At 38.0% G+C, this 13578-nt stretch overlaps 2 protein-coding genes across 3 annotated transcripts; both read left to right on the top strand.

The window, feature by feature from the left end:
* Positions 1–1970: 1970 nt before the first annotated feature.
* LOC126782697 (lysM domain-containing GPI-anchored protein 2) lies at positions 1971–5135 on the top strand. The gene is made up of 4 exons (XM_050507997.1): positions 1971–3097; positions 3843–3963; positions 4055–4245; positions 4797–5135. Exons 1-4 carry the CDS (start codon positions 2440–2442, stop codon positions 4892–4894), a joined length of 1068 nt encoding a protein of 355 aa, XP_050363954.1. The 5' UTR covers positions 1971–2439; the 3' UTR covers positions 4895–5135.
* A 1310-nt stretch (positions 5136–6445) lies between these two features.
* LOC126782675 (protein DETOXIFICATION 45, chloroplastic) lies at positions 6446–12539 on the top strand. Of its 2 annotated transcripts, none has more exons than XM_050507973.1 (15): positions 6446–6553; positions 7112–7494; positions 8094–8236; positions 8352–8495; positions 8590–8756; positions 9036–9171; positions 9656–9752; positions 9840–9940; positions 10605–10768; positions 11085–11156; positions 11266–11382; positions 11486–11581; positions 11685–11806; positions 12017–12074; positions 12283–12539. In XM_050507973.1, the coding sequence occupies exons 2-15, from the start codon at positions 7127–7129 to the stop codon at positions 12292–12294; spliced, it is 1797 nt and encodes a 598-aa protein (XP_050363930.1). In that variant the 5' UTR covers positions 6446–6553; positions 7112–7126; the 3' UTR covers positions 12295–12539. The 2 variants fall into 2 exon arrangements, with proteins under 2 accessions (XP_050363930.1, XP_050363929.1); XM_050507972.1 differs by having other exon boundaries at positions 8593–8756; positions 12288–12539.
* Positions 12540–13578: the final 1039 nt, after the last annotated feature.

Here is a 13578-nt window from a genome sequence, read left to right on the forward strand (position 1 = left end):
TTTGCACCCTAGTTTCAGCAAGGAACGCCAGCAGGAGGCTGGAGCTAGGGTGTCGGAGGACGACCGAAAAATACCTAGAAGTTTCCGGAAACGCCGGAAATTGTTGCCGAATAAGACAAAGGCGTAACGACGTCAAATTTTGACGTTTCGAGTTTTGTTTTCCAATTTTTAGTGCCAAATTCATAATGTAATGTTATTGGGGTCCAATGTAACAAAAAAAGGTCCAATTTAAAAACAACAATGAGTTGCAAACGTTGACCATTCATGCTAAGTTTAAGGTAAATAAAATTCTCAAGAGATCAACTTGTAAACAAGGAATATGAAAATTTTTATTAAATGCCAATCTTAAATACGTCATAAACAAACTTCTAATTCCACTAAACGACTAGAAACACACGACTAGAAACAAAGTCGATTGAGAATATGACAATGCCAACATCACACTTGAAATATACTAAGGAGAAAAACATAGTTAACAAAGAATGACTAATCAAAATCTATAGCAACTAAAGTTGCGTATTGAATGGGGCAGAGCCGTAGCCTGAGACTCTAATATGCTATCTGGAGTTTGGAAGAATGTTACATTTCCATCTCAAATGTTTCCTCAATATATATAAATACAAGTGCTAAAAATGGCTTATGTTCCTTGGATGTGGAGCATGCATCAAGGTTAATTCTGGTAAAACAACGTCATAGACGTGTATTGAATCACTGTTAAGTGTGTCCCATAGAATTTTGAGATATTTTGTCAGCAAATAGTGCTGCTTCAAAGTAGTATGAATTTCAACTTAAATAAATGAGTACAAAGACCTTGAGATTATCGTCCATAGACATGAGTTTAAGAAACTCAAAAATTCCAATAACAGTCGCGATTACAGATGACAAAAAAAGCTCTCGAGGAACGTCCATCTCTGGTAAACATGTCATCATTATAGTACGACGATTGACGCTTTTTCCTATACGAGCACGTGCATTATAATTAGAAACTAAACGTGCAAATAAACGATTTAATAAATCAATAGGAAAATAAAAGGAAATAGAGTTGAAAAGGGTTGTCCAAAAATCAAGGCACGGCTGATTCTTCTGCCCGGGTCAAGTTGGACAAAAAAATCCGGGTCGAGCTCTACTGCGAAATCGGGTCAAGCAGACACATGTCTGCTTACTTCGCGTGTCCAAATCGTTCGTCAGAGCAAACAGAAGAGATTAGAGGCTCAAGATGTCGGCGATTTTGGATCTAAGTAGATGGGTGAGCTGGGTCGTCGGAGCGGTGGAAGGTTGTGTCGACGAGGTCCTCTTGCGACGAGCTCCTGGATATCGGCACTGGGTTGGGGAGACGTCAGAGCTCCAGGCTGCAAGGCGGAGGTTTCAGCTTTGGTGCGGAAGCAGCAGCGCGCAGAGGTTGGATAAGCTACGAGGTCGAGCGTGTCGGGGGAGAAAACCCGATCATGGCAGGTTGGAGATGATGAAGCTTGGGTTCCCATAGCAAATTTCTGAGAGTCCATAGGAGAAAACGTGTTCCTCTACTCTTTGCCAACAACTTATTGTTGGGGTCCCTAAAGTTTTTTTTTCTAATGATGCAAAGAAAAGGTGGCTGTTGGGGAAAAGAATTCAGGGGTAGAGTATTCAGGGGTAGAGTTAATTTTCTGGTGGTGGTCTCGTCAGACACTTTAGAGCAAAGTGTTGATAACGTGATCGAGTATGTTGAATATGAGAATAATAACAACGTAATAGAATATAACCGAACTCTTTATTGATTGATAATAAAGCCTATATATAGACATTACATACGAAATATCTCGAAAATTAAAAGATTCATATCTATTACATTAAAACATAATCTACTCCGAAAGAACACCTAAATACACTACACACAGAAAATGTAGAATAATAATTCTCTCTAATTTGTTAGAGGGCGAATGCAAGATGAAATCGGAATTTCCTTCAGATATAGGAAGCGGCCAAGGCTGACGGAAACACTAGCGAGAAAGACCACCGCCAACGGTGGAAATCTCTTTTACCGGAACAGAACAGGTTCTGAAGCCTGAAACACATAAATTTGTTGTTCCTAACATCCGTGTGGTATTAGTTCTTGACCTCTATCATGACTATCATCCTAATTCGTCTTTTAACATGGTCTCCACACTCCAGAACAGAAAGACAAGTTACAGTTGTCCACCACCATTTCTGTGAAATAAACTAAACCCACATTTTCGCATTACTACCACCCCTAGGTCTCCCCTGTCCTACTTTGAAGCTGCAGTCAAGGTCTTCTCTCCTCTCTCACTCATTTCCGACCCGCACCATCCGCCACTCAAACCTCCCACTTCTGTCTTCTTCTTCTTTCCACACCTTCAGCTTCTCTCTATGTTCTTCAGTTCTTCTCATTATTAAACCCCACCCCAACTCCCCAACTCAATCCTTAAACCCCCAAAACTCAACATGGGTTTCTCTAGCCTCACCCTCCTCCTCTTCCTCACCCTCATCTCCATTCTCGCCGCCCCTTCCTCCGCCGCCACCTTCAACTGCACCGCCTCTTCCCCCGCCACCACCAGCTGCCAAGCGCTCATCGACTTCGTCCCCACAAACGCCACCACCCTCAACGCCGTCAAGACCCTCTTCAACATCACCCACCTCCGCACCCTACTCGGAGCCAACAACCTCCCCCTCTCGACCCGATCCAACTACTCCATCCCCGCCGCCAGCAAGCTCCTCGTCCCCTTCTCCTGCCTGTGCCTCAACGGCTCCGGCGTCTCCAACCGCCGCCCCGTCTACACCGTCAAGGCCGGCGACGGCCTCGACTACATAGCCAGCTTGTTCTCCCGCCTCGTCACGTTCCAGGAGATCGCCCGGGCCAATGGCATACCCGACCCGGACCAGATCGAGGTCGGGCAGATCCTGTGGATCCCCCTGCCCTGTAGCTGCGACCAGGTGAACGGCGCGGAAGTCGTGCATTACGGACACGTGGTGGAGGCGGGGAGCTCGGTGCAGGTGATCGCCGATGAGTATGGGACTACCCAAGAGACGCTCCTCAGGATTAATGGGATTGCCGATGCCGCTAAACTTCAGGTTGGTCAGGTCATTGATGTTCCTCTCAAAGGTAAAAAAACCCCTTTTCACCTCTCATTTTCTACTTTTTGCAAAATCAGTTATTATTCTTATGTCAGAGTGTTGGACTAATCAGATAAAACCCATTAATTTACTTGTAATTTTGTTTATGATTAAGATGTTGTTACATCGCTGTCATAGTGACTAGGGCTAGTTTGGCATAGTATTGTTAGCTTTATAAAATTTAACAGAAATTACACCATAAAATTGCTGCGTGTAGATCTGATAAATGCAACTTTTTTCTTCTTCTTTTTGATAAATGATAAATTCAACTTTCATACAACTGCGGATAGAAAAATGTAGACATAGAAGTGACTTTCACAATGGCAGTACTGGCTTTCACTATTTTGTTAGCAACTTGGGATATAAATTTGTAGAGTGGAATTTTTTATTTTATTTTTTACCAGTATTGTTTGGTTAAGGGAAAAGATGAAGGGGAGGTACAGTCAGAAAAATTCTGTATAAAGTTAGCTTAGCATATTATTCATGTGATCATGTCTATAATTGGTTTGTGGGGGACTCCAACAGCTACATATGTAGACAGTTAAATCAAATAGCTTTTTATTGCTAGGGACATGTATCGTACAAGTAAATGTGTGAACTTTATTGCTAGTTTCATGGATTGGCTGAACAAATTGATCAGGTTGTGTTTATGGTCTGCATTTGTGCATCACATATTTGCAGTATCGCTAGTTTTACCTATAAAATGACTGATGTTTCAAATGTGAATTTGGCAGCTTGTGCGTCGTCAGTATCAAATGAGTCGTTAGATTCCCCATTACTTGTTCCAAATAACACCTACGTCTTCACTGCTTACAGTTGCGTGCAGTGTCAATGTAGTTCTGCGAACAATTGGACGTGAGTGCATTTTCGACCAGTTTGTATGTTTGTTTTCATTTGAGGCATTCTCATCAAGTTTCAAATCTCTGTGGTTTTCATTTATGGCCAGGTTACAATGCGAACCATCAAATCTTAATTCAACTCTCTGGACAACATGCCCTTCGATGCAATGCCAAGATTCAACTTTAAACATGGGCAACACCACATCTCCCTCCGCCTGCAATCAAACAACTTGTGCCTATGACGGTTACAATACCAAAACCATTCTTACAAGTCTGATTGCTGAATCTACCTGTTCAAGTAAGTTTAATTGTTTTCCTTATAACAAGAATTGCTGTTGCAGTATAGATATCTATGTTCTTAACTGTTAACCAGTTCATGGGCCATTCTCTTCATAAATTTGTTAGACAAAGTCATGTGTTTTTGGGAAAATCATCAGTTTGGATAGTAGTCCTGAACATAAATGCCTAGTGATGGCAATGGGGAGGGTAAGGTCACCGGATTGCGGGGTTCTCCGTACCCATTACCCGATTATACTCGAAACACTTTCCCATTAGGGTCGAATACCCGTGGGTACCCTGCCCGTTGGGTATTTTTGTCATCCCTATAAATGCCTATCCTGGGCCATTCTCTTACCCATGGCATAGTCACTGTAAAACAATTCATGAAATCCTTATCAGGGCCAGCTGGTCGATGTCCCTTCTCATTTAAACATATTTGTATTTGTTATTACCTTTTCATCCTACACTTATGTTCAGCTAGCCTTCAATATAGTTGGATTGTTGAACAGCGGTAATAACTGTAGTTATGTGCAATTCAAACTGATATATGTGTATTTTAATCCCCAACAGCTCCTAGCATTGCTTCTAAAATGGGATTACACGGCATCAGTTGGAACTTTCTTTTCACCGCAGTTCACTTGGCGCTTCTCTGTTTTCATCTTCTTTGATGAAATGTCTTTGTAAGTTTGTATGATTGTGTTAGGAGGATGAGGAAGCAAACTGATATGTGGTACAATTCTTCTGTACATCCTACTGTACAAGTATATATATTTGTGGAAGCTTGCATGATCATGCCTTTCCAAGAGTAGATTTTCTTTTGTTGGGAATCAAAATACAACCTTGTTTCAAACATGCGTTGGACTCATCTTGTAGCAATGCCATTTTCAAATGTTATCATATATTCTGTTCTGTACGGGACACACTTCGTATAGGCAAAATTTAGGTCTAATTGCTCTATTTATGCAAATAAATACAAATCAAGGCATCAGATGACTTCAATGCTTCAGAAAACAAAATTACTTCCTCAATATGCTTTGTTCGGAATCACATTCGAATCCGGGAACTAGTTGAAGGATTTTGGACATGGCGCTGTTAAATATACCCAGCAAATATCTTACTAGACTTAGTAAACTTTTTACACCCATATAATTTCTAACCACACCCACCCACATCCCAATAATACCCTTCTTTAATTAAATCCAGCAAGACTCGTACTTACGATCCTCAATGATCCGTTCTGTAATTGTGGGAGGCTGGAGATCAGAGTAGTTTGTTTAATTCTGAATTCAAATTGCTTAGATTTATAATATTCGATAAGTTTGATATGCAGAAGATGCTAATCGTAACCTAATTACTTGAAACTGTGTTTGCCCAGTAGAGAGAAATAGAGCAATAAACACTCCTCTATCCTTATTCCTCCTCCTGGTCTCATGGATATCAAACAAGTATCCTTCAAAAGAGAAAGCTTTGTTAGACCAAAATGATATATATACAAAATGGAAATCCAAAACACTACCAATTTGCAATTTGATCACATTCTTTACTGTTCCGTTTGCTCTATAGCCATTTTAAACTTGCCTGGTCAATATATATTGAGTAACTTGCTGGGATGGCTAACATAGCCGATGATATTGGTTTCCAAGTGTTCTACTTCTACCTATATATTGAACCATTTGAACGACACAACCCTCTTCTTTTTATCTTGTTGTTGTCGTGGACTCGTGGTTCGGATCATTTTGATTGCTGGGTTTTTTCTGGGATATCCCTCGTGGTTGTTGGAGACGGTGGTCTTAAAATTGATGGTTTTCTTTATTTATTATCATAATTCATCATTGCCCTGTCATTTTGCATAAGGATAAAAATGTCATTTTATTTTATTAGGTCTATTAAGATATTTACTGGGTACAGTATTTTTTAGACATTTTGCCATACAATTATTTAGTGCTCCACAAAAAATTGCCACCAAGTGAAGATATGACCCGGGTTAAACCTCTCGGGTCAAATTTCGGACCCAAGTAAAAACCGACATGAGAAACTGTAAGTTTGCAACTGCAAGTCCTCGCCTCTTTGTTTTTTTGCAGTATAAATAACACTGTAAACTGCAACACAAAGTACCCAAAAGACTTGGGCTCTTCTTCTTCTCTCTCAAGTTTTAGTTTCACTGAAACCGTCGCCACCTTTCTGCAGTCAGAGAATCAGAGGCTGAGAATTCTCAATTCCCAACCCTCTTCCCCTCTTCATCTCTCTCTCTCTCACTGCAACCCCAACACTCTCTACCCCTCTTTCCCTCTCAGCCTCTCTCTCTCTCTCTCTCTCTCTGCAAAAAGGTTAAAACTTTATCTTATCCTTTCGTGTTTTTGTGAATATGTTGTCATGGGAATAAAAAACAGACTGTATGGTATCATTTCTGGTTGCCACTTTATCATTTTCGCGTTGTACTTAAGCATTGCTCTGAAGGTTTTGCGGTTATGCTCTGTTTTGTAATGTGTTTCCGTTTTGGGATTTGTGATCATTTTAGTGTTTAAAGATGTTTGAATGTGCGGAGGGTGTGGTGTTCTAAATTATGATTGATAAAGTCTTGATATTGGGAAATTCGGACATGTTATTTTGGATTTGATAGGGGAAGGAATTTGGTGTTTATGATCAATTAGTGTGTAAAGTTTGTTTCTATTATTGTTTTTGTGGTATAGGGATTTGGGTTTTGATAGATATGAATTGTGTGTAGTGTTTACTGTTTATGATCATTTTAGTGTGGTAAAGTTCTTTCATTTCCTTGTTTTTGTGGAAATAGCGCTTGAATGTGTGGAATTGGATATGGTGTTATGTGTTATGATTGTTGAAGTTTTGATATTGGGAAATTCTGACATGTTATTTTGGATTTGAAGGAATTTGAAGAATTGATGAAAATGATGGCTACCCTTATAGGTGGTGCACCTTCAACTGGATTTAGGACTAGAACCAATGATTACAGTTCAGTTACTAAGAGAGATAGGGTGTCAAATTCATTGCGCCAAACCGAAGCTCGTAAGTTTGTGGCACTGGGTAATAGAAAGGATCTGATCAATGCCAATGCAGTGGGAGGCTTGATTCTGTCATCTTTGCATAGGTCACTGTACTTGCAGCAAGGTACTCATCGCAGAAGGACTCGTTTTCCAGTGGTGGCCAGTGAATTGAGTTCGGATTTCAGTGTGAGTTGCTCGGAGGTTGAGGAAAAGGTGATTGTTGAGGAAGTGATTGCTCCCATAACTGTTGATCGTGAGGAACAACCGTAAGAATCTTAGTTCTTTTATGTGTAATTATTTGTTTTCTATTATCATTTTGCCTCTTTTATTTTTATTTTTTATTCTTATATAATCCTTTCAGCTTGTTTACCTCTCCTTTTCTATTTTCTTGGTGCTATGCACAGTTTGTATGTAAGTTTGCAATACATTTACAACTGAACTATAGTTTCCCAGAAAAAGAAACTCTTATATTTATTTAATTTTTTTTACTAGATACGTATGTAAAGTCATTGATTTTGTCGTAGGGAAATTGTAAATATGAACTTGATAGATCTTATAATTTTATAGATTTTGAAAACTTTTTTTTTTTTTGGTTAACTTAATGGAAGCCTCCTCACTTCTTCTGTTAATTATCTGCTCATGGAAGCTAGTTTTGTTCATCTTTTCTCCATCTTGATATATGTAGGTGATCTAAATACCATAACCAGAAAAATATCTTAGGGACCTGTGTACTTCAGCTAGGTTCTGAAATTCTGAAGTAGTGTACGTGGTATTTACTGCCTTCTTATGACATCCTTGATTGCTTATATTGGGTTTCTGATTCTTTTGTATGTCTCTCCCTTTTCTTCATCCTTCTCAATCACAGTGCGTTGAATGACATTCGTATTACTGAAGTGAATCCTCCAAATGTGAAACGGGAGCTGCTGATGCTTTCGTTACCTGCAATTGTGGGTCAGGCCATTGATCCCGTAGCAATGCTGATGGAGACTGCTTATATTGGTAGACTGGGTATGCTTCAATTACACAACCTGAATGATTAGACTTATATTAATTTGCAGCTTTAATTTTTTTATTTTTTTATTTTTTATTACTTGTTGTGTGTAATATGATGTTTTCCTCGTAGGCTCTGTGGAGTTGGCTTCAGCTGGTGTATCAATGAACATCTTTAATTACATATCAAAGCTATTTAATATTCCTCTCCTCAGTGTTACTACATCTTTTGTGGCTGAAGACATTGCAAAGTCTGCAAGTGAAGCTTCCACTATAGGTGAAGTCGAACATTTGGTTGACTCTGTGGTCATTTTTTGTGATTTATAAATTTGGTTGACAGTCGGTATCTGATTTAGGCTTACTGTGTACAGAAGGTGCTTATGAGGATGTTACTAATGGAAAATCTGTACCTGCTGAGAGAAAGCAATTATCTTCAGTGTCAACAGCCCTACTTTTAGCACTTGGCATTGGCATGTTTGAGGCGGTAGCCTTGTCCTTGGGATCTGTATTGTTTCTGAATATGATGGGGATATCATCTGTAGGTTATCTGCTTCAAAGTTACATCTATCATGATGAATAATCTGCAATTCTTTTCTCTTTCTACTGTTTAATTATAATACCAAAATGTCTATTGTGTTACTACGATTACATATGAAAGTTTTAATTTATGCAGTGTAAGTAAAATCTGATAGTATTATATGGGGGAAGTGTATTAGTTTGTTTTTTGATGGGAATTCATGAGTGGTGTAGTTTTTATATACTTCTGAGCACATGAGTGTTATATTCTGGGTAAACGTTCTTTTTTCTAATATCGCAGAGCTCTCCTATGCACATTCCGGCAAAGAGGTTTCTTACAATAAGAGCATTTGGTGCTCCTGCAGTTGTTGCATCTTTGGCTCTTCAAGGAGTTTTCCGTGGTTTTAAGGATACAAAAACTCCAGTATTATGTCTAGGTAAGGGTTTATAATGTATAAGTACGTGTGTGTTACTGTGCACGTCTAAGTTACAATTCTTTGTAGATAGCATTATGCATAGATCACTTGACTGCGATTAAATACTTAAAACTTATTTCTTTGACCTTCATAGCTTTCAAGTTTGTATACTTCTATTGTTTTGGCTTGTCATAATCTCTTTTGTTTCATTGGAGGAACAATATCTTCCTCATAGTGATGTTATCGTGCTAATGATGAAGTTCGTAAACGTCACTATGATCACCAGCATCTTGAGCTCTCTCACATATTATTATTTATGTTTCGGGAAGGGGTATTGAGTAACACTGAATACTTGTATACATGTGATAAGCCAATTGGCTGTCACCTTTGATTTAGTAAAAGCAAAAGTGTACAGCTTTTGGTCTGGGAAGTTTAGCTTTCTCTCATATCTACGAACTTTAAATCATGTTTCCTGTTAATTGACATTTGTTTGTTCCGTTTGCAGGTATTGGTAATCTTCTAGCTGCGTTCTTGTTACCAATCCTTATATATTACTTTGGTTTGGGTGTAACTGGTGCAGCCATGTCTACTGTTATATCTCAGTAAGTAATTATTGATAGTTTTCTCATTTATTCTACTTTATTTTGGCCTTACTTGGCAACTGAGCAGTCTTACATTTTTGTTTTCAGATACACTGTTACATTTTTGATGATCTGGTTTTTAAATAAGAAAGCAATTCTACTGCCTCCAAAGATGGGATCACTGCAATTTGGTGGATACATAAAATCTGGTAAGTTCTGTCTCTCATGCTGATAAAGCCTTCCCTTGAAGTTTAGACATGAAACTCTGTGGTAGGTGAGCCGGCTGTTGGGTGTGTGTTTGGTGCAGTTTAGACAGTGGCTTCCTATTCGGGGGATCGTGTGTTCAAGCCCCATTAAGGTTGGGTGCGATGTTATTTAAATAATACAGAAATAAAGGAAGTAAGCTGATTATAATCTATGGAATTCAGTCTTCTGAGGGGCAAGTTATGGGTTTTCATTAGGTGCTCTGGAAGTGTTTTTTAAACTTTTGGTTTTTTAGAGTTGCACACAACCATCTGCAACTTTAATATGATCACAACAGTCATTTTACCACAGTAGAATGTAGATGATTTTAACAAAATGCTTGTAGCAAAGAAGGGAATATATTACTTTAATATGATCACAACAGTCATTTTACCACAATAGAATGTAGATGATTTTAACAATATGCTTGTAGAAAAGCAGTTGAATTCGATTGTAGATTTAGTAATGCAGATGTTGTGTTTTGATGTTCACTTCTCTTTGTACTGTGCTTGAAGAACATGTAAATCTCTTTCTTATGTTTAGAAATAATATTTTCGGCTCCTTTATTTTATTTTATTTTTCCAAATCTCCTTACCAAATATTCTTATCTGCAACTCTGGGATGATATAGGTGGTTTCCTTCTGGGAAGAACTCTTGCTGTACTCACCACCATGACATTAGGAACATCGATGGCTGCTCGCCAAGGCCCAGTAGCTATGGCTGCTCATCAGATATGTATACAAGTGTGGTTGGCTGTATCCCTTTTAACCGATGCGCTCGCGACATCTGGTCAGGTATTAGCTTTGTTTGTGTCATCATCATTCACACCCATTTTATGTAGTACAATCAATATGTGAATTGTAACTATTAGCTTTTACCTCAACAAAGGTTTTCTTTGTTTCCCTTTTTGGAGGAACTATCTGGAAATCAATGAGCTTATGGAACTCTGTATACTAAATTGTCTGAACACTCTCGTTTTTTTAGATAGGTCCTAGGTTGAGGAACTGAGAATCTTTGTTCTAGACTTTCTGAATATGTGTCATGAGTTTTTTGTAGTGTGTGCCTTTGGTGCATATCACTTTGAACTTAGTTCTGAATTTTTGTCTGTAGGCCCTGATTGCAAGTTATTCATCAAAAGGTGAATACAAAGTTGTTAAAGAGGTTACTGATTTCATGCTGAAGGTACAATTTTATCGTATGATGTATAGCCTATTTAGTTGATTAATGCTCCCAGATTTCACTGATCTTGTTTAATTGTTTATTGATGTTGCTTATTGTGATGCTTTTCCAGATAGGATTGTTTATAGGTGTTTCATTGGCTGTAATCTTGGGAACATCTTTTGGTTCTATAGCGACCTTGTTCACCAAAGATGCCGCAGTGCTCAAGATCCTTAAATCTGGGGTATTGGTATGTATGCAAATTTATGTTAAGTGATTATATGTGTATCGCTTTACACAAATGTCTCAGTTAGTCTTTCATAAAAATGCTGATATTGTCTAACTTGCCACAGTTTGTCAGTGCTAGTCAACCTTTGACTTCTCTAGCTTATGTTTTCGATGGTCTCCATTATGGTGTTTCGGATTTTGCATATGCGGCTCGTGCCATGGTAAGCTGCGTCAAATTGATTTAAAAGTACTCAGTGACACAAATGATAGCTGTATGTGTTTCTTTTTATTATTTTTTGACAATTTTTTTCTGTTTAATAATAGATGGTTGTGGGTACAATTTCATCTGCATTTCTGCTATATGCCCCGTCTGTTATGGGTCTTTCTGGGGTTTGGTTGGGTTTGACTCTCTTCATGGGCTTGCGTTCTGTGGCTGGATTTGTCAGGTGACTTGTAGTGCTATCAATTTTTTGCTGTTACACACTTCTAGATTCCAATCCTATTCCTACCTATTAAGTTTATTATGGGAATACATTACCTGCTGAGTAACTGTATGTCTATGGCAGAGTCAACCTTGACACATACATATTCTGCATTTCTCATTGATACATTGCTTAATTTTCACGTTCTTTTACATATATATTCTCTCCTTTCAGATTACTTTCCAAATCAGGTCCATGGTGGTTCCTGCACAGGGACACTAACACATCTCAGGTCAGTCAACATTTATAATGAGTCTTATAATCACAAATGTACGCATGTCTCAAATATGAATTTTGGCATAATTTGTGTATGAAACTATTGCAGTTTCCTTATTATTATTTTTCATGGAATTCTTGTTGCAAGCCTAAATTTTACGGATGGGGGCTTATAATGGAATTGGTTGCAGATTTTAAACTGCTTACTTTTCTTTTTTTTTTAGGTTAGCTTGTAAGCAGTTGATATTGGCAAAATATGGATTTAGTTGAATGACATCCTAGGTTGAGCATCTTTCATAACCTGGACAGAGGTTGCAGGCTTGCAGCTGTGTTGAGCTTTGGCTATCCTAGTCTCATTAGCTGATTAAACATATTTTTTATTCATACGCAACATCACATCGTGTAGGATAAAAACAGAACAAACTTATTATTCTTTTCAGCATTGTATATATTATATACATACATACATATATATATACAGTCCCTATCCAGAGTGAAGGTTCACTCTAAAGTTTCAGAGTGAAGTTCCAATTTTGGCACACTTTTCGGTCAAATTGTTTCAGTATAAGCGATTCAATATTTAGGTATGCTATTCAAAATCATCTCTACAAAATTTCATCTAATTCGGACATCGTTAAGGTATTGAAATTAGATTAAATCAATGAATGAATTAAAACTGTTCAACGTGAACCGTTCGTGTAAATCTCAATTTTAAAAGCTCAAATCATTGTCAAATTGGATGAAATTTTATAGAGATGATCTTGAATAGCATATCTAAATATTGAATCACTTATGGTGAAACAATTTGACCGAAAAGTGTGCCAAAATTGGAACTTCACTCTGAAACTTCAGAGTGAACCTTCACTCTGGATAGAGACTGTATATATATATTCACTCTGGATAGAGACTATATATATATATATATATATATATATTTTAGTGGGTATATTCGTTTAATTGCAGTTCAGTAAAGTTTTCCCTATAATTCAAACAAATTAGGGCATCTGGCTTGTGGTGCTGTACGTCTGTATATGGACTAATTAAGCCCAGGGTTGTTTTCATTGGTGCAAACGGTAACGGAAAGTAGTTCTCCTCCTCTTGAGAAGCTAATTGGGTAGCACAATTTATACCACTGTAGTGTAATATAATCTGGAGCATATAACCTTCTAATGACTGCCTTTCAAAAAATAAAAACATATTATGAATGGCTTCAAATATGGGAATATATGGAGGATGACATAGCGTACTAGGTAAATCTGTTGTTCATAATCTTTCAGTGGAATTAAAGAGTTGACAGTCGGAACAACTTAACGATAGTTGATTTTTAGTTCTTACTTTAGTTGAAAGATGCTCAATTTGAGTTCTTCGGTATGGAATTTGATGTGCTTGATCAAGTTGAAACTTATCCTGGTTAGGGAAAGTCTTTTTTCTTGCTGGCCTCGGAGAATCTGAGCATTGGTAGATTTCTGTTGGAGTAAGTCTCAATAATTTTGATCCATACACCTCCAAAAGTGCTTGCA

Source organism: Argentina anserina, chromosome 2 (assembly GCF_933775445.1).
Source record: "Argentina anserina chromosome 2, drPotAnse1.1, whole genome shotgun sequence".
NCBI lineage: Eukaryota > Viridiplantae > Streptophyta > Magnoliopsida > Rosales > Rosaceae > Argentina > Argentina anserina.

Bases quoted from the DNA above. Each gene is read 5' to 3' on its own strand.
- LOC126782697 (XM_050507997.1), top strand. From the start codon at position 2,440: ATGGGTTTCTCTAGCCTCACCCTCCTCCTCTTCCTCACCCTCATCTCC. The intron at 3,964-4,054 runs GTGAGTGCATTT...ATTTATGGCCAG, and splicing joins AGTTCTGCGAACAATTGGAC to GTTACAATGCGAACCATCAA. The intron at 4,246-4,796 runs GTAAGTTTAATT...AATCCCCAACAG, and splicing joins TGCTGAATCTACCTGTTCAA to CTCCTAGCATTGCTTCTAAA.
- LOC126782675 (XM_050507973.1), top strand. From the start codon at position 7,127: ATGAAAATGATGGCTACCCTTATAGGTGGTGCACCTTCAACTGGATTT. The intron at 9,172-9,655 runs GTAAGGGTTTAT...TTCCGTTTGCAG, and splicing joins AACTCCAGTATTATGTCTAG to GTATTGGTAATCTTCTAGCT. The intron at 11,383-11,485 runs GTATGTATGCAA...AACTTGCCACAG, and splicing joins TCCTTAAATCTGGGGTATTG to TTTGTCAGTGCTAGTCAACC.